Source organism: Osmia lignaria, chromosome 12 (assembly GCF_051020975.1).
Source record: "Osmia lignaria lignaria isolate PbOS001 chromosome 12, iyOsmLign1, whole genome shotgun sequence".
Lineage (NCBI taxonomy): Eukaryota > Metazoa > Arthropoda > Insecta > Hymenoptera > Megachilidae > Osmia > Osmia lignaria.
In genome coordinates this window covers 7,492,311-7,511,469 of record NC_135043.1, presented here as the reverse complement: position 1 = coordinate 7,511,469, position 19,159 = coordinate 7,492,311, and the positions used below count along the sequence as shown (strand labels likewise).

General features: G+C 38.5%; 1 protein-coding gene and 1 long non-coding RNA gene across 2 annotated transcripts in view; one reads left to right on the top strand and one right to left on the bottom strand.

Annotated features, from left to right (window-relative positions):
* Positions 1 to 19,159, bottom strand: part of LOC117603156 (uncharacterized) — a 75,642-nt gene that overhangs the window by 11,849 nt on the left and 44,634 nt on the right. The gene's annotated exons all lie outside the window — the stretch shown is intronic.
* LOC117603155 (uncharacterized) lies at positions 6,059 to 9,204 on the top strand. The gene is made up of 8 exons (XM_034322021.2): positions 6,059 to 6,279; positions 6,542 to 6,664; positions 6,737 to 6,944; positions 7,088 to 7,572; positions 7,627 to 7,804; positions 7,883 to 8,107; positions 8,178 to 8,407; positions 8,499 to 9,204. Exons 1-8 carry the CDS (start codon positions 6,244 to 6,246, stop codon positions 8,652 to 8,654), a joined length of 1,641 nt encoding a protein of 546 aa, XP_034177912.2. The 5' UTR covers positions 6,059 to 6,243; the 3' UTR covers positions 8,655 to 9,204.

Sequence of the window (19,159 nt, the reverse complement as noted above, 5' to 3'; positions counted from 1 at the left end):
ATACGGAAACAGATAAACTGACAGGTGCGATGGTTTTTTTCAGCCAACATCCAACCAAGTCGACGATGTCGTTCAATCGATATTTGTTATTTATGTATCGATAGTTCGTGCAATTTTGTTACTTGAGGAAAAAAAAAGTTAGACACTGCTTATAAATACAAGTGTGTAACAATAAAATCTTATTCTCGTTTATTCCCAACCAACCACTTACTGTCCAATTGTTACAAAAAAAGAAGTAAGTCCAAAACGAATGAATGAACGAATGAATTTTTTAACGTGACTATTTTAAACGATAAGGTATCCAGACGATAGACGTAAAATTCAGACGCGTTTCGTACGAAGCCGTAAGTGCTTCTAGCAACGCGGGCGGGGGCGTAGGCGTTTCCATTCGAACCTCGCATCTTCCATTTTTCGTATTCGCTTGGTACACATCGGTTTCGACGTTTGACGAAAATATCCTAGCGGTCGGCCATCGAGGAAAACGACGGGAAACCGTTTTCTTGTCACAAGAACCTATCCACTAGAAAGCTTTCTTGTCGCGTGGCTTGCTGTCACGAAAAAACCTACGTTATGCTTACGTAACTGAGGAAACCAGCCTTATTCGAGGAGAAACTCCTTGGTTGACAGCTCATCTGTCGAGTACAGTGAGAAACCTTTAAATGAGTCCATCCTTTAAAAATCCATTTGAAATCAGAACGATTTGAATGAATGAAATTTTTGAAAATCGAGCTAAGCAAGAATAGAATACGTCGTCTCTGATTAACGTCAACGTTAACCTACCAGTTAAATAAGAATAAAGGAAAGGTAATAGGAAGAACTTTCGCAGATAAACAAACTGGATCGAATAAATTGTTCGGACGCGAAGCTGATTAAAAGGAAGAAGGTAAAAAGAAAAAGGTAGAAAGAAGATTTAGGATGAAATCTTGTGCTCTTAGCACAATAGGGTCATGCTTGCAGTGACGGTTGTATACGTGATGGGTGCCCGTTGGTTGGAAACGGCTTACGCCTGCAAGGAGGCGCGTGCCGAAGTCTTAAGATGTCCTTAATCCACTCGTGATCAGCACTGCGCGCAGCTTCTAAGCTCACACCGGTTGATCCCAGGAAATTGGATCGATAAGCTTCTATTCGGTCCACCGCTTCTACTGAATCCTAGACGACGTCCGTTGAGCCGCTACCGCGAGATACCGTCATCGTTATTACCCATCGTGTACGGCTTTACATATCTCCCGATTTTCCCTGGCACAATTCGATTTAGTGAAAATATTTGCGCAAACAACTTGCATATATATTTTTGTCAATCATCATTTTACCGATTCTTATATAGGCCGATTTAAAAATGATGGGAAATGTATCTACTAGGTAGCGAAAGTAATTGAAAAGAGAATATTCGAGTATGCTTCGTCTTTCGTTTTGCAATTTCTCTTAAGTATCCTTAGGAAAATAAATAAGGTATCGGTCTGGAAAGTATAAGCCGGTGCCCGTTTCTACGCCAATCTTTTCTTCTTCTTCGGATTCCTTCGGTCGATTCGCTTCGAGAGCTTCGGAATAGTTTTCACGAGATTTCGTCAATTTTCCAAAACGACGTATAGCATTGGCGATTCACGGATATCCGGTTACACGGCACCGTTCGTTTCACCGTGGATTTTCTCCCGGTCGTTCCGTTCGAAGGAAAGCCTGAGATCCGAATGGGGGAAAAGCAAGGCGGGCGAAGCATTCGCTTTTAAGCCGGAGACTCGTGTTTCTAGTTTAACGGCAGCCGGTAGTCTGAATTTTTCAATTTTCCTTCCTGTTCAACGTTTGCCCGGACTCTCGAGTAGAAGAAAGCACGATAAATAGGGGCTTGGACAAAACTGTCGACGACCGACAGCGATGAAAATGCTGAAAGGGGCTCGTCGCGACATGGAAATACGGTCATTTCGCCGAGTCGAAACGATTTCGTTCAAAGCACGATCGCTTTTTCGCTTTCCCGCTTTCTCCGTTCAATCCGCGTCGCTTTACACTGGGACCTTTTGAACTTTACCTCTCTCTTTTTTTTTCTTCTTTTTTAAATTTTTTTTAAGTTCATTGAACACCGTCAACTGGTAAAGCGAACGTAACGGAAACAAAGGGCAGTCGATCGTTCAACTACCCGCTGGCTGAATTTCGTTAAATCCAGAGAGAACGAGGAAACTGTTTCTTGTTTTTCATCGCGATGAAAATATTCAAGAGATTCAAATATTCTAATGTAATTTGCTCTCCATAGATACATATGTGCTTCAATTTTTTTCTGCACAGATATTTTATTTATTACGATACTACCCATCTTCTTCTTTGCACGCTCTCTTTTCATCGCGTTCGGATGCGTGCAGAGCTTTGGAATTCGTTTATCAAAGACAAGAGAGTGAGCTATGAATATTATTTTTCAGCGAGTGGTCAAACGACGAGACAGGATACGGCGTGCATGTAGATAGTTTGAAACGTACGGCTTAGAGACAATGAAAGCAATTTCGTTGCCGTTCTACCTTTTCTAGTCACGTGCTAATTTCAGGCACTCGAATAAAGACGGCATTTTGTACAGCACGGTAACCGAAATGATTCTGACAATGAGTATCCGAATCTCCCAGCGTTTCTAACGTAGACTGTTCAGCTTACGAATTTATTCCTGCAAATTAGCGGCCAAGCCGATTCTCACGATTTCCTGTTCTCATTAGGACGGCAAAATTGCGGCTTATGCGTTTGTACAAGCAACGATACAAACAAACAAATGTTCATGCTATATTTCAAGAGCTTTTCGAGGCGTTCAAGCGTATATTCGCAAAGGCAACGAAACCGTGTCTCGAAAGACGAATAGTTTTGCCATTTTCTTGTGTTTAAAGACCGAAATGGGAAGCTGCTATTCGCAGTGTTGCTTAAACATCTTTCTATGAAAGCATTGTGGTTAATATTACCCAATACAGTTAACTAAATATTTTGTAAAATGAAGAAAAATATTTTCTCTCTCAATTACTCGATTAATTACAAGTTTGGCCATTGAGATTCAACGTGTGCATCGTGTACGATTAAATTGACTCGACTCGATCTATAACGTACGAGTATGAATACGTTCCGTATAAAGAAGAAATATGACGTTGCCGAGAGTTAAGAAACACTTCGGAATACGAGTATAGATGGTAGTTAGTTTGAAAATGTTCGCGATGTCACGGGAATCGGTACTGTACGCTTTCGTGCACCTTAAAAGTAGCAAAGTTCTCGGTCTTTCCCGGTTTCCTGTACAATCACTGAATATGGATGAACCGTTCGCGTATTCGTCGCCAGTTCAGCAAGAGCTTTAAGGCACTCTCCACAGTCGCGGAACTCTATCCATGCTTTTGCTACAAGACAATTGCACCTTCTGTCTTTCTTCTTCACGATCCTTTTCATCCTTTCTTACCATCTTCCTTATCTTTCGTCTCTGCTTCTTCGTCGATCGTTCGTTTCGCTGTTTTTCCCGGTTTCTACTTTAAAAGAAAAAGCTCTTGATCCTCTTTCAATATACGAATACGAATACGATATTAAAGGAGTTCCTGGTATAATTCTTTCTGCTCACGGGCAGTTTATTCAAAGATAATTAATCAGCTTTTGTTTCAACGAAATGCGATGTAATAATCATTTTAATCGATGAAAGGGTTTATTATTTCTTACGAACGAACAAGAGAAAATCGTCCAGTTCAGTTCCTTGATTTGATTTCTTTCCATTTAAATCGTTGCCATCTCTGGATTTAACCTTCCGTCTGTTCAGCGAGGCAAGAAAACGGCGTCGTTGAAAATAAATGCTTTATTTTATGGTTAAATTCGATGAAGAAACGCTGAAATTTGTTCACGTTTCTATAGAAGGTATACATCGGGGAAGAATTAAATACTCGATTTTGCTGCTCCGATAAAATTCAATCGTTATTACCATTGAATCTTTCATGATAAATAGACAGGCTTCAATTCATTTTACACGTAAATCGATTATAATAATAAGCCAAGTATGATTTCGTAGATTCGTCAATGAAGAAAAAAGATAAAAATAAAAATAAAATAAAAAATAAGAAAAAGGAAGGAAAACGTGACAAGTGGAGCGGAGTGGAGTGGATGGGTAAAAATCTAAAGAAGGGTGAAAGAGGGAGAAAAGCAGGACGTGGTGGTTGGTCACGAGTGTAAGAAATATGAAATCTGGAAATGTCACTGCGGACAAGGGTCACGTATCAGTCGGTGGAAGCTTTCCTCGTGAAGTATGTTCTTTACGATCCTGCTGGAAATTCATGACACATTCGACCGATCGACGTACAGTCACGCAAACATTTTCACATACCAAAATGATACGCTCGTTTCTCTAATCTGATTATTATAAGTTTAATTTGTAACTTTATTTACTCATTTAACGCGTTGATCGCAATAATGGTACTTTAAATTTGATACAATCGAATAAATAACACTTTCACGCCCGGTTTATTGCTTTTTACCAACAATTATTTGTTTCTATCGTTTCTCATTGCTTGAAGGTATTAATTATTCAGCGCTGATTATCAGGAATTCCCGGGGAAATAAACGATGGCGTACATTAAGAAATATCAAATTGTGTAAAACGCGTCGATAATGAAATACTGTTGCACTGTAAGTTCAGGAAAAGGAAAAATGATTTCTACACGTTTCTTAGGATTTTACGAACAATCGTATGTGAGTAATTGTACTTATTTACGTACAAGATGTTGGGAAAGTACCGCACTGTTCTCGGGATTTTCATGACTCTATAGTTTCGCATTTTTAAAATTTCATTCGTTTCATTTTATTCTTCTCTATTACTTTTACTTCTGTTTGTTTAGTATCAGTTTTTATCTATGTTTACGCGACAAATTGATTGTATTAGGTATTTATTCTAAGATTGACACTGTGATTACGTATTCGACAAACAGACGATAAATTTTGTGAGATTTAAATCAAGATTATTATACACAACATAAGCATAAACACAAGTCATTGGTCTAAAAGAAATCAGTCGACACTTGTTCGTGTATAATTAATTTATTGACAGTTTAAGCGGCTTAAAGATGAGATTTAATGCCTAAAAAAATATAAAAAATAATATCGATGATGCAACTGTAAGATAATAGCGTAATCTTAATTTTGACTTAATAACCGTACATAGATAGGTAGAGAGCGATAATGAAAATCTTTTTCAGTTATCTTCGATAGTTTGTCAAAAAAATCAAAGCCACGTGTACTTGACTGCGTGGGTGTTTTTTTTTTTTCAAAGCATATAGGCATCCTTTGGCTTTTATTATAAAAGCGTCCAGGGTAAAGAGGAGCGTTGACGTTAATTAAATCGATTTTTTGCCAGACAGAAAACCGTCCCATCGACAGAAGCTTCGAACCAATGAAATTTTCAGCAAGAAAAGTTAATAAAATCGCTTGAAAATGCTTCAGCATGGAATCCTCCACTTTACGACGAGGGAAAGAATATTGTAAACGTTGATTAACTCTTTCACTCAGAAATTTTCCTCGCGCAATAACGTAACATCTATTTGCATAAGCGTTCGGGATCTAATTATTATTGTACCTTTTTCTACCTTGAGATTATTACCGTGAAATTATTATCACCAATGTCATCAGAATTATCAGTGAATGTAAGGCAGGGGACAAAATGTTGCTTAAGTATGCGAGACAATAACTTTTTACACGAGACTGTGAACATTCTAAAAAATAGGATAAAATAAGTACTCTATTCCGTTTTTTCCGTATCGCATCGTTAGAGATCGCATTTATAAAGATACACGAATACTTTAAATCACTGTACTTATGAAATTTATAAAAATTCAAGCGTTTATGAATTTCGACCGATTACGATTATTAGTTTATCGTCGCCTGACACTTGATAATTTTTCGCACACGTTGGAATGAAACCGCGCACACATATTCATGAACCAATCGACTACAGATAACAAATCATCGACTATGTAGAATTTATAAGCCAGGGATGAGCGCCTTAGTAATCACGGATATGTTGTAATCAAATAAACAAGTTCGAGACTCGGCATTGCTCGGCCCTGTCAGAAAGTAAACAAATCATATCTACTTATAACGCTATAAAACACTGAGAAACTGTTAAATTGTTCAGAATACGAAACATCATACAGTTAAACGGACACCACGAGAAGCCGTATATGTCGTACGGTATCGACATCTCCGAAAGTAACAAAAATATTTTCTGTAAATTGATAAAAGAAACAAAAGCTAAAGATAATGAACGGGACGAAACACGATACGCATAAGAATCAGGTAGGTGTTTGCAAACGATATTACGTAAGTAATTAGTAGCATTCGGGTGTAAGTTGTTTTATTTTTTTGGTTTTCTTTTCTTTTTTCTCTCCTTTTTTTTTTGAATCAATTGAATTTGGCTTCATCATGGTTAGATAAGCTACGATTAGGTAAGATTGATTCAACGAGTTTCGGACTGAAATAAGTTTCCAGATAAATAAAAAGCAACATAAAAGATGATATTTCTTCAAATATAGTCTGTTTTTATTCGTATTTCGTTTAGGTGGAATTCACCATCAAGGACAATATTCTTATCGGAAAAAAACTGGAACATCCTGAGACGCATAACAATGCCGGGGACATAATCCTAGAAATTTTTCAGAAGAAACCAGATCTACTGGGACAGGTACAACTTTAACCGATATCGTTGGTCTACCTATATCCTAAATTAAACGTCCTTCATTGGTGCACGTTTTAGATAGACGCCGCTACAGGGAAGCAAGTTACGTATAGAGAAATGAGGGAGAGAACTATAAAGTGTGCAATTTGGTTGAAAGAACAAGGAATCAAACCAGGAGACGTAGTGGGCATTTGTACCTCTTGTCATTTCGACAATTACGTCCCCTTCCTGGCCTCCATATACATCGGTGCCATTTGTGCCGTGGAGTATCACGAATTACCTACACGTAATCAATTATTTTGCCACTTTCTCTCTTTTTTAACTTGCAATATATGTACATAATAACAGAAATATTTCAACGAGAAGATAAGTAACATATGTACCCCGAGATCTGAAGCGTCCCAAAGAAATTGTTCAACTCTGTTTCAGGTGTTTTTCAGAATTTTCTAAATACAGTCTCACCGAAAGTGATTTTCCTCCACGAATTTGCGGTAAAAAATTTCGATGCTGCTCAGAACGAGCTCAATACGAAAATACAAAGAATAGTGTTCGAAGACGGAGTCCCTAACGAAGTGTCTCTGAATGATATTTTAAAGAACAGAAAGTTGTCCGAGGTGGAGAAATTTCGTTGCGCAAAGATCGAGGATCCAAAACAGACAGTCATGTACATCGGCACTTCTGGTTCGACTGGGATGCCAAAAATGGCGGAACTGAGTCACCTGTGCTTCAAGACGATGCTGCATCCAGATTATGCAGTTTACGCAAAAGACAGTATTTCTTTGTGCATAGCAGGATTACGATGGATTTATTGCATCTTATTCATGATGGAAGCGTTTCGCGGTAATTCAACCAGAATCATCGTCGACGATTACAAAGAAGCGAAATATTACGGTGAAGTGATAAAAAAATATAAGGTAAATTGACTCGCCTTGATATTTAGGTCAAGCGATGACGGAATCTCGTTTCAGGTAGAATATTACGGAGCGGACACAAATCAGATCAGACAAATCTACAAGATGGGCTTAATAGAACTGTATCGTTCGACGAACCTGAAGACTATCAGGTTTGGTGGCTCCCCGTTCAGTCGTGACATTCACAAAGCGATGAACGAACTTCTACCACGAATAAATCTTTTGCAAGCATACGGTACTCACTTTTTCTTTCGCCTGCTATCAATTTAAGATAGATGAACACGAATTAGGTATCCGGCGAACTTTGTTTCAGGTTCGACCGACGTTGGGAACTGCATCAGCGGGCAAAGGAACAAAAATTTTAAACCTGGTAGCAGCGGTTACGTTCGAGAGGGTGTCAAAGTTAAAATCATCAGCACGGAAACGGGAGAGGTGTTAGGCTCGAATAAACAGGGAGAGATCTGTGTAATGACAGACACGCAGCTAAAAGGATATCTGAACAATCCTGAGGCGACTAAAAAAGCTATCGATTCGGAAGGTTTGTCTCTATTCAACATGTTTGTCGCTAAACATTTTCCGTATTGCGAGCACGTTATTTGTTTCATTAGGATGGATTCACACCGGTGACATCGGTTACTACGACGATGACGGTGAGCTGTTCATAGTTGGCAGGATGTCGGATTTTATCAAGTACAAAGACTGTTGTCTATCGGTCACGGAAATGGAGACTATTCTTGAACGACATCCTTCGGTGTATAGAGCGGCAGTGGTAGCCGCACCGGCTGAACTCGAGGGAGAACTTCCGGTTGCTTTCGTGATCAAAGTACCGAACAAGGAGGTAATTATTTGCAACAATGTTCACGTTTAATTTGCGATTATCTAAATTATATCAATTTTTATCGAGAAAATTTCATCGTTATTAATTCCAGGTAACTGAAAGCGTATTGATGAAACACTTTAAAATTAATATGCCTGATTATTACGTTTTGAGCGATATTAAATTTTTGGGCAAAATTCCGACCACCAATACCGGAAAAGTTGCTAAAAACGAATTGAAACAAAGGTTGAACAGCGGAATGGTCTAACTTGGCGTGTTTGTTTAAAACGCTAAAGAAAACTACCTATATGTATATACAGAAAACAATTTCGGCATATGTATCAATGAACAGTGAATTTCTCAATCATGCATCTGTTTTATTTCCCTTGATCGTTCTTGATTGTTGTTTCATAAAACGTTCACGCATATTTTTTTAACACAAATATACGGTAGAATAATAAATCTTTTTTGAATGAAAAGCACTCTGCCGGGAAACCTTTCTATTTTCCATCTGTGCGTTTCGCATCCAACGTTTTTAAAGCGGAAAATAAAGCAATGAAATGTAGCGAAGCAAAGAAAAGAGAACGGAATCGAGAATGTAGAGTTGGAGAGGTACAAAACGTAACAATGCAACGTTTATGCGTTGCAATTCGATTTGCCGACAAAGCGATAGCAAAGAGTAAAATCATTACTCCCGCTTCCATTCGTTGTTGCTGATTTGTCGAAAATATATGCAATGTATACGTGTTGAACATCGTAACCAATTGAAATACACTTTTCTGTATAACAAATATTGTATCAAATAAAGCTACCTTTCTACAGTTTTCCATTGTTTCATTTAACGAATTTTTGACTTACTTCCATTAAATTTTGTAAACAGTGCATCCTATTCATAAGATTAGGCACGTAAGTACATATAATAACAAATATGTGTAATATATACGTAAAAATAGAAATTCCATAAAACGGTTATTTTCACCACACAAAGACTACGATACTTTCAGAGGACAACGATTTCAATTAGTCGAATAAAATAACTAAACATTCCTCCTGTTAAAATCTCCCCCTTTCCCGACACTTTTGTCTCGTCTCTTTTGCGTATTATTCATTTCCTTCGAAGCGTACCAGCAAACGGTCCGTATTGTTTGATGGTATTAATGTCACCGACGTTTTCACAGAATTATTCGGTTTTTCAGGGGAGTATTCGCTTCTTTTCTCCCTCGACATTGTGAAGATTTAATGCTACGACGCGACGCGACGATATCGTGATAATCCGGTCGGATTAGATCACTTTTCAATGTATTCCATCGAAGAATCTTTATTTGCGATAAAAACAATTCGAATAATTGTTCATTTCATCGGTGTCGAGTTTTTTGATAAACACTATCTATGTACAGTATTTATTCCTGACAACAGCTAATAAGAAAAATATATATATATATATATACCGTCTCCTTAATTTTACGAAGCCGTCGTTGCGTCGCGTCGCGTCGGTGAATCAATACTTGTTCGGTTCAAGTAGAGTGTACCAGGTAGACGTTCGTGGATTCGTAAGTTTTTCACGTTTCTTCCAAAGGAAAAGTTACTTCCCGCTAATGCCGCACGTTGGCATACATATTTATTTATTCGTACGGCAAGATGAAGATTTCTCATCGGTCGTTTCTGGTTCGCGTTTCAATAGTTCGCTTCTCATAGACCTCCTCCGCCCAGATCTACTTTCTGCTCTTCCTTCTTACCCCCCCGTTCACCGCTAGCCCCGCTCATTTTCAATGGGCTTGACACGAGCGTGGAAATCCCTCGAGAAACTTTCGAGACGCTACCCTTCTTTAAAAACTTCCCTCTCTCGCGAGCGAACTCGTTTCGAAGCCCAAACCAAAATCCAATCGATTTTCAAACGTTAGCAACAACCTTAACTTGACTGTTTTCCTGGAATTTAACCCTTTTGAAATTTTGAAATTCGAAATATCTCTTTTGTGATTTTTCACGCAAGTAACGATTCTAATGGTAAACATAGACGATTAGAAATCTATACGGTATTCTTTGTTTAAAGTTCAGAAAATTTAATCGAACGCCTCGTGGAAATTATAAATTATTATTTATTGTTAGTTACTGTTATAGCGAAAACACTGATAACTCGCTGGAAAAAGGATTTCGCTAGAAAACGGTTTGTTTATCGGCGAACAGCTGAATGCTAGAGAAACTATCGTGTTGTGCACGAGGGTAAAACAAGTCAAGCATGATATGTTCTAATTCAAAGTAATAAAATGACCTAGTTATGGCACGTGTGATCGCATATTGTTTCTTTTTATCTTTGACAGGCAGACCGGTTGGATTCGGCTGTTTCCGGCATCGACACCACTTATTCTAAAAATCATAAGAATACCGTTTCGTTTCTATCGCTCTGAAGTTGCAAAATCGAAAACATAGTTCTCAAAGTTGAAGGCTACTTTTTAAAGCAACCGCCTATTATCACCCCAATTTCCTTAATAAGGTATACGTAATTTCCGTTTGATTGGGAAAAAGAAGACAATAAAAGTATAGAAATTCTTCGAAATCTTAGTTGTCGCCTTTCTCTTTAAGAATATTTAAAAAAATCTGTGCGGAATTGGATCATTCTGTTGTTTAAAATCACGGATCAGATAAAAAAGGTGCAAATGAAACACCAACCTGCAAGATTGTTATTTCCATGAAACATAATACACTTGACGCGTGTGTTATCCAAAACAGAGAACTTGCCTGTCGAGTTTCAAGTAAAGTTCTCCTCGCGAATGGGAAAGCAACCCTTATCCCCGAGTCGAGCGATTACATCGGCCGTTAACTATGCTCGTACCTTCTCATCTCGTATACCATTACGTACATACATTCTCAGCCAATTGCTCGCATTATCCAAGAAAACAACGTTACTGGAAACTTATCCGCAGGGATCTACAACGACACTAGGTAAATCCTGTTCCTACAATGAAACGTTTCACAGCATTGTTGCAACTAACGTTTCAACCTTTCCCAGCCCTGTTCCGTCACACCGCGTTGCCTCCATTGCCAAGAGACAATAATCTACCGTTCGCATAATCGCGTTTCACAACGAGACAATCTTTACAATCTTGCCTCCAATTCAATTATGTTTCTCGGTTAAATAATCTAACGGTGAATTCTTATTTAAGGACAACCGAATACTGTTTCACACGATCGAACGTTGTAAAATAAAACTCGGGGAGAAATAAACGGCGCGTCGATTGCTATTGTAGAAACAGACCGTCGCGTCGGATAGATACGGAAATTTCGATATCAATTTTTTCAATATTTGATAGTTTGATAGCGTAGCAATCGTGATTCATTTGAAACCGGACTCGGCTCGAATCGGCTGCAGCTTGAATCGATCACGCGTATAAATATATGTATCTATCCGTGGATTCATGAACGAGCAACTAATATTACTATTTGAATACGGGCCATCGTTCTCTTTTTTCTGGCGGGCAAGCAAAAAAAATGTTTCAAATATTTCGCAACGTTAATGGTCAAGCAGGGTTGAATTGTAAATCATCCGTGAATAACGCGCGAATGGGGAAACAAGATTCGAATGTACGTATATTTTCAGGAAAAATGTTATTTTACTCCGAATAACGTATTGGGTTACAAATTTTAATGGTTTAGAACCTGCAAACACAAAAACAAAAAAAGAACTTGGTGTCAGCGGAAAATAATAATGGAATATAAATAAATTTTTAAATTTTTAAACTTGAAATTTTTCGAATTATTCGGTAGGTATTGATAATGGAGCGACAATGTATTGTACTTATACCGAAGTGACTGAATATCTGCATATCTGAGTTAGATATCAATTGTAAACGCGTAATAAATAGCTCGTAATCGCTCGTTCAGATTAAGCGTCTCTGGAACATCTGAGACTAAAGCCCATAAGGAAATGAGCCGGCTCGGCCGACATTGCTCACGCGGCAACCAATCTCTATCAACGTCTGTACGGCGTATTATGCCAGTCCCTGTGTATGCATGCCACTTTCGTCGTAGAAATTACCTAATCCCTCATCGTGAGTTCCCTTCTGCTTCACCAGCATCCAATTTCCATCTCAGTCTCGTGGCATTCAACGCTGCTTCCGCAGCTGCATCGAATTTCGCGCGATAAATCGATACAATTCGTAGGATACTATTCTTAATTTTTACCTATACCTTATCTTTCAACAGCAATTTCAATGTTTCCAATTATTTACAATTTTATTTGGATTCGAAAAATCAAACTGAAAATCCAAAATACGAAATAGAATTCTAAGACCAACGTTTGATTTCTTTAGAAAACGGAACGAAAATGGTAAATATCGATAAATAGCGTGAAAATAATTTAAATAATTTTCCTTTTCGCGAATAGTTTTACGCTGAACAGAGGCAAACTTAGGAAGCCAAGTTCTAGCTGCTTTCGACGTAGATGGTTTTAGGTCTAATGAGGTGTAAGAGCGCCGACAGGAATACGGAGGGGTTGAATGGGTCAACGAGGCGTAAGACTACGACCACCGTTGAGAAAATACGCGACAGCTAGCGAGAAAACGATTTTCAGCTAGATTTCTCGATTTTCAAAGTACAGTTGCTTTACATAGTATATACTCCGTGTCGCAAATTTTCTAAATACTTTCTATATGTTATTATCGATTACAAAATACGTTCATTACAAATGATTTCGATTAAATAAGGAATGGGCAAAGTAATTTATGAACGTGGCTTAATGATTTCGTTAAAAATTTTCCTGGTTAAATAGGTCAATTCATCTTTCTAACCCTATCAATATATGTAAGTATTTATATACATACATGTATAAAGAAAAAGTGGTGATTTACAGCGAAAAACGCGTAGACAAATCGATAGATTTGCGAGAACTCGAGCGAATGGAGCTCAACGTACTTGGTGAACCGTGAACGAACGAAATTAGCGATCGAATCGAATTGTCTCTTCGAAATGGCACAACCCTTATCCGTTTTACCCAGCAACTCGCTGCGACGCGTTTCACGCGACCAGAGACAATATGTACCCGACGCACCATCCATTATGCGGGCCCATTATTCAAATTTCTGACCACTGAACTACAAATATCATTACCATGCTCCTCCACTCTTTCCATTCGCAACGATTCGCTCTTTCCACTTAACCTTTCCCGGACAACACGCGATTGCCGCGTTTGTTACATCGTACAACTCGAAGGAAAAAAAAAAGAGAAGTAACATGAAAAATCGAACGCTTTTGTTTTTTATTTTTCACCGAAGAGATCCTCTTATCGCGTGATCCAACTAACCACCTTTATCTTTCTTCCGCGTCATCGTGCTTACCAACGAAACAAATGTGTACGCGCGTCCGTGTGTTGATAACGAATGTGTGCCGGTACGAGTGTAAAATAACGTTTTCCTGGTTACCTGTTAAATAGCCATATCCTGATTATTTTGTATTCCTGCGCGAGGGAAATAGTAAATGTTGTTTGAATACAAGTTTTATGTTGCAATTCACTGAATAGGTGGATTTAGTATTTTGTTCGGGTAAAATCTTTTGAAATGTAGTTCACAGTTAAAGCTACATCGGTACGTTTAAATACGATTTAAAGGCTGTTTCAGTGAATCGTGCGACCGCTCGTGATCACGACGCGCTAACCAAAGTGACCTAAAACGCCAGCCGCGGCCTCTAATTACAACTAGTACGAATTAGTAGCGCCGGGCGCTCGGAATTTGCCCGCTAATGCCAGGAAAACATGAAACGCCACTTTTCCGTTGGAAAACTGAAATGCTTCGAGAACAGTGCTGCTGTTTAAACTTAACTCTCGGAATATCAAGTAAAAATCTTGTTTGACGATGTACATACATCGTTTTGCGGATTTAACAGGATGCTAGTTCTACCGAAGTCGCTATTACTACTTGGTAATTAGTAGTAATTAGAAGTACAAAAGTAAAAGCAAAAGTATGTAAAACTTGTTCGGAACAATTATAATGCAATCTAAATCTTGTATCAATATAATAAATAAACAAGTAAAATCAAAGTAGCGGAAAATATTATTGAAATTCCATGCGCGAAACGTAAAGAATTTCCTTTCCTCGACGACTTTGCGTCAACATTTTCAACCTCGGTTATCTTCCTGTACGTTTTACAAATGCTTTCTCGATGGAATATGTCCTCAGAAATGTCAACAACGACAACCCGTCCGTTGTTAAACTGACTTTTAAAACGAATAAATTTATTGCTCGAGTATCTTTGGCACATTAAAAAAATATATATTGATCTCAGGTCCAACCGAAAAAGAATTTGCAAAACAAGAAATAATTTTACTTTAATCGATTTCAACCATTGTGCTTCGAATCACCTTCAACGATTAAGACAGAATTTAGAGGTAGTACTTAACATTCTTAATAACCAGTGCAGGATACTGAGAGGTACTCATTAGAAGGAAATTTCCTTGCCACTGGCTTCATTATCGATTCATATTTCTAGCCAGATTGCAGGTCCATTAGAGGATTCAGAAAATTTCGTGTAATATATTCCTGCCGGCTGATTCGAATCTGCTCGAGCGTGGTACAGATGAAATCGCGATTTATGTATTCCTGATCGTAGAAATCGTGGCTTCGCGTCTGTCGCCGTGAAACGCGTACATTCACGATTCGTCACCTATCGTACCAGGGGAAACTCGTGAATCGATGAGAAAAAGAATGATTGGACATCGTTAAGAATTATTAAAGCTAATCGTCCTAAAGGATGGAGGAGTGAATTTTTTCGAAAAATTCTCTGTAACAGTGCTATCTTTCTTTCTTTCGAAAAGTTTACGAAATTATATATTCGTGAACCACCGAATAAAACGTCTGGCAGAGCTCGTGTCTTCAAACTTTGAACTCTGACCACAAGTTGTCTGTGTGTCTGGCAGTACTGTGTGAAATGCAATCGGCTCACCTGCCAAACTCAATGGTTCAGAAAGTTTGCAAACTATGAAATATTAGAAATAGCTGATTTTCCTACAGAGAGAAGCTCGTTCGATCGATAGAATCGTTGGAGTTCAATTGAAATTCAAACCAATATCTTTGTACTTACTTATGGTCTGTAAATTTTAATCCTTCCGTTCCAAATACAATATATAGATATAGATATGAATACAGTTTTTAATGAAAAAGAAAAAAAGAAGAAAAAACAGTTATCTTATTCTTTGCAACAATTTGTCAATTACACAGATCGATAACAAATTGAAAGTAAATTAATAGGTTAAATCCATTTCACTGATTTATCGATGAAACATCATACCTGTCGTCAAACTTCAGTCTAACAGTCTTGCAAATGCAGACACGACTAACTGGATCATGCTAGACGGGTCCACCGAGTTCTAACCACTTTATGAATGTGGTAACCTAACACGAGATTGCACTACCTAGCAGAAGGTTGTCAGCGATCTCACTTTTGCAACCTCTCCAGCTTTTCTCTTCGGCATCTACCTCTTCGCATCACCCTTTCTTTCCTCCTTTCTCTCGTATCTCGTATAATTTTCAAGTATCTAATCCAGTGGAAAAGGAACATTGTTGTTTCTTTCTCTCTTTTTTTTCATAATGATCGTCTGAAAATTTTCATCCGATCTGATATACAGTTGAAATCAATTCATAGCTCTGGTAGAGGACGAGGTAATTAGGAACAAGGAAGATTTAGAAATAGCGCGTTGAAAGGTAAAGTTATCTGGATGAAAGGCGAGATTGAACAAGCCCAAATAATCTCGAACGGTATAATTTCGATATTGAGTTAGCTAGCAGAGGAAACGTGCTCGTCACTCCATCGATCGATTGAGAATGCACCGTTCGTTGCTTTCGTACCCGCCATTAAAACTTCAACCAACCAAATAATCTCGTTTCACAGTATTCAAAAATTCCCGTTCAATCTTCATTCCGATTCTCTAAGCACCCTGTCCCACGAAGTACGTTCATGGAACGGAAATAAGACGATCTTCAGTGAAGACGTTTCGACGAGGAAATACGTACAATAATAAGGTTTTTCTAGAAAAAATGTCGAGATTCGAGCAGACTTTGATCGCTCGTCGATAATGCATCGAAAAGTAAGCTGTAGAACTAGCTAGACGTTCGGATTGAATTCGAATAACGAAGTGAAAAATACAGGTACAGTGAAAATAAGAAAAGCTCGCGAGGATGACACCACTTCCCTCTTACTGGCTACATCCTTCGGGAAATCTAAGATTTCTCTACGTAGGTATGTCCCTTCCGATCGTGAGATTGTCCTGTAGGAAGTATCAGCGCAGCTCGTTGACCGTGCAATTGCTGTCACGCGTGACAAGAAATTCAAAAGAAATGATAGTTAAATAATCAAATAGAAATGATCAAAGAGGCTTGGCCCTTTGACTACCATTCGTTTATTTAAACTTTCGAGTATCACACTCGAGATGTTGAAAATCACGAAGAACTAAAGTCTCTTGATAGACGAGAAGGCAACGTATAGAATGGCGCAAATCGTAAAACATAATTTAATAGTTTCATTAGATAATAATGGTACGTTACAGCTCTGTAGAAAATGGCACGAAGAGAGTTCAAGGATGGTCGAGATCTTACCCGTATGATCAAGTAATATCGTGTCTGTTTTACGAAGTAGTCTTGAGAGCGAATAGAAGAGAACAGAACGGATCATTCGGCCAGCTCAATTTCGCTAAGTAAAAGGATCCAACGTGAACGAGTAATAATGCTCACCTCTGAGCTTTCCTGGATCTTCCTTTCCGACTTCTCCTTCGTAGATAGTTAAATAGCAGAGGTCGAATATACGAGGCTTCGAACGCGACTAGTCCGTGGCTTTCATCGACCCTCGGCTTCATCTTCCGACCGGATGACTCGGTCCGCCATTAATTATCCTAAACCTGGCATCCTACGGCGCCAATAAAGCGCGAATTTCTCGATTCATGCTGTAACGTCGCGAAAATAATCGCTCGATTACCATCAACTACGAATACCTTAACCGTTATCTTCCCTTTTACTCGCTTTTCTTCTCTTGTATTTTATACAGTCGGTATACTAAACCTTGTTAAACTACTTCCGATCTAACGCGACCATTAACGAAACAAAGGCAAATAATGACCAATTTTTTCTTACAATACAATGCTTATATTAATCAGACCCTCTATCTTTCTTTTTATTATAAAAAGAAGAATAATTTAGTCTGGAAAATCAAGCAGCATTAATTAAGCTTCCTTTTAAATTGTGTAATTACTCGAGAGTTAGAAAAGACTTGGGCAAGCAAAATCGAAAATTGAAAAAAAAAAAAAAGGGCTGCAGAGAGCTTTGTGTTCAAGGAACAATTTGATCGAGGACTTTCAAATCGAATTAGATTCAAAGCTAGCTTCTCGCTATTTTCCTCGCTGCCTTCTGATATCCCATTTACAGGCACCTCGTTGCGCAACCATCATTCCGGCCGGTGAATTCGCCGGTTTGCGGAAAGGAAACGCTTAATTGCCAGCAGCAATTAAGGGTCCACGGTGTGGCATCGAAGAGTCGCATACCGCGGAGATAATTTCTCTGTGGCTGAGCAATCGGCTTTACACAAGCAGCTATAATTCGATCGTCTCTCTGATTACACGGCCGAACTACACAGTTCCGTCTCGTTTTAGCTGTTAGCTCGTCTCTTTGAGTCCAACTAATTACCCGCTTACGATTCTACCTAAATACAAACTCCTTACAAACGACGGGGAGGAAATTAAAGAAATTTTCGGGAAATAAAAAAAGAAGTATTGCTTAATTTTTTCTTCGACATGTTTGTCATATAGGTACTAATTACTTCGTCTTCCATTCTGTTTAAGTACACACGTATACCTATTTCGTGGAAAAGATTCAGTTTCGACAAATTGTATAAAACTAAATGAATTTCAAATTTATAAAATGTACACTCTCCACTGGCTTCGACTGTAAATTTAAATTATGTCCAGCGATAGTTGAGCGGTAGTTCAGCGGAAAACGATCGGTCACGTTTGTCCGGGAGAACTGGTGCTGCACAGGCAGCAAATTCAAATAATCGAATTCATAAAGTCAGCAGTGTGGTCTGCTTTATGTTCCCTGTCGAACCGTCTACCTTCTTTCTTCGTACTTCCTACCATCCCTATCTTCTCTATCGACTACTCTACGTCTTCAAACAGGATTTCCGTCTAACCCGAATCTCTACTTTTCGTCCTTCTATGATCCGGCATTTAACGTACTTCGTTAAAGCAATCGCTCGGATACTTTGTAAGCTTCCTATTAACTCTTATTGCTCCTATTAACGTTCCTTCTTACGAAACTCGCTCTCGTCTTACCGTCATCCTTTGTTGGATACAACGTCTCCGTGAATAACTAAATTAAATAGGCGGCCACGGGCTTGAAATTGCTATATTTTCCAACCCGAAAGATGAATCGCTCTTTGATCCGTGTTTTCCAATTAACATCCCCATTTTCCTTCAAATTCCTTTGTATCAGTTTCACTGTTTTCAGGTCCCTTAACCGTTTTCCTAATGAAATTAGCCATAATTCTGGAGAAATAGTCGGGATATTTTCCTCTTGGGCATGATTTATCCTCGGCAAGTCGACAAGACTCCAAACGGTATTAACTTTGAGGCTGTCTGTGCTTCCGTGAGCCATTCTTCCGGTATAAGCAGGCTAGTCCGCCCATAATTAATGTCAATTAATTTTGACGAAGAAAAATTACGACGTTACGTTTGTTGATTAGGTATACCCGATAGAAGAATTTTTCGTTGTTGTTAAAGAAATAACGAGAGCGGTTTTGAGA

Coding starts and splice junctions, on each gene's coding strand:
- LOC117603155 (XM_034322021.2), top strand. CDS start 6,244: ATGAACGGGACGAAACACGATACGCATAAGAATCAG. Junction 6,945..7,087: donor GTATCACGAATTACCTACAC/GTAATCAATTAT, acceptor ACTCTGTTTCAG/GTGTTTTTCAGAATTTTCTA. Junction 7,805..7,882: donor AAATCTTTTGCAAGCATACG/GTACTCACTTTT, acceptor ACTTTGTTTCAG/GTTCGACCGACGTTGGGAAC.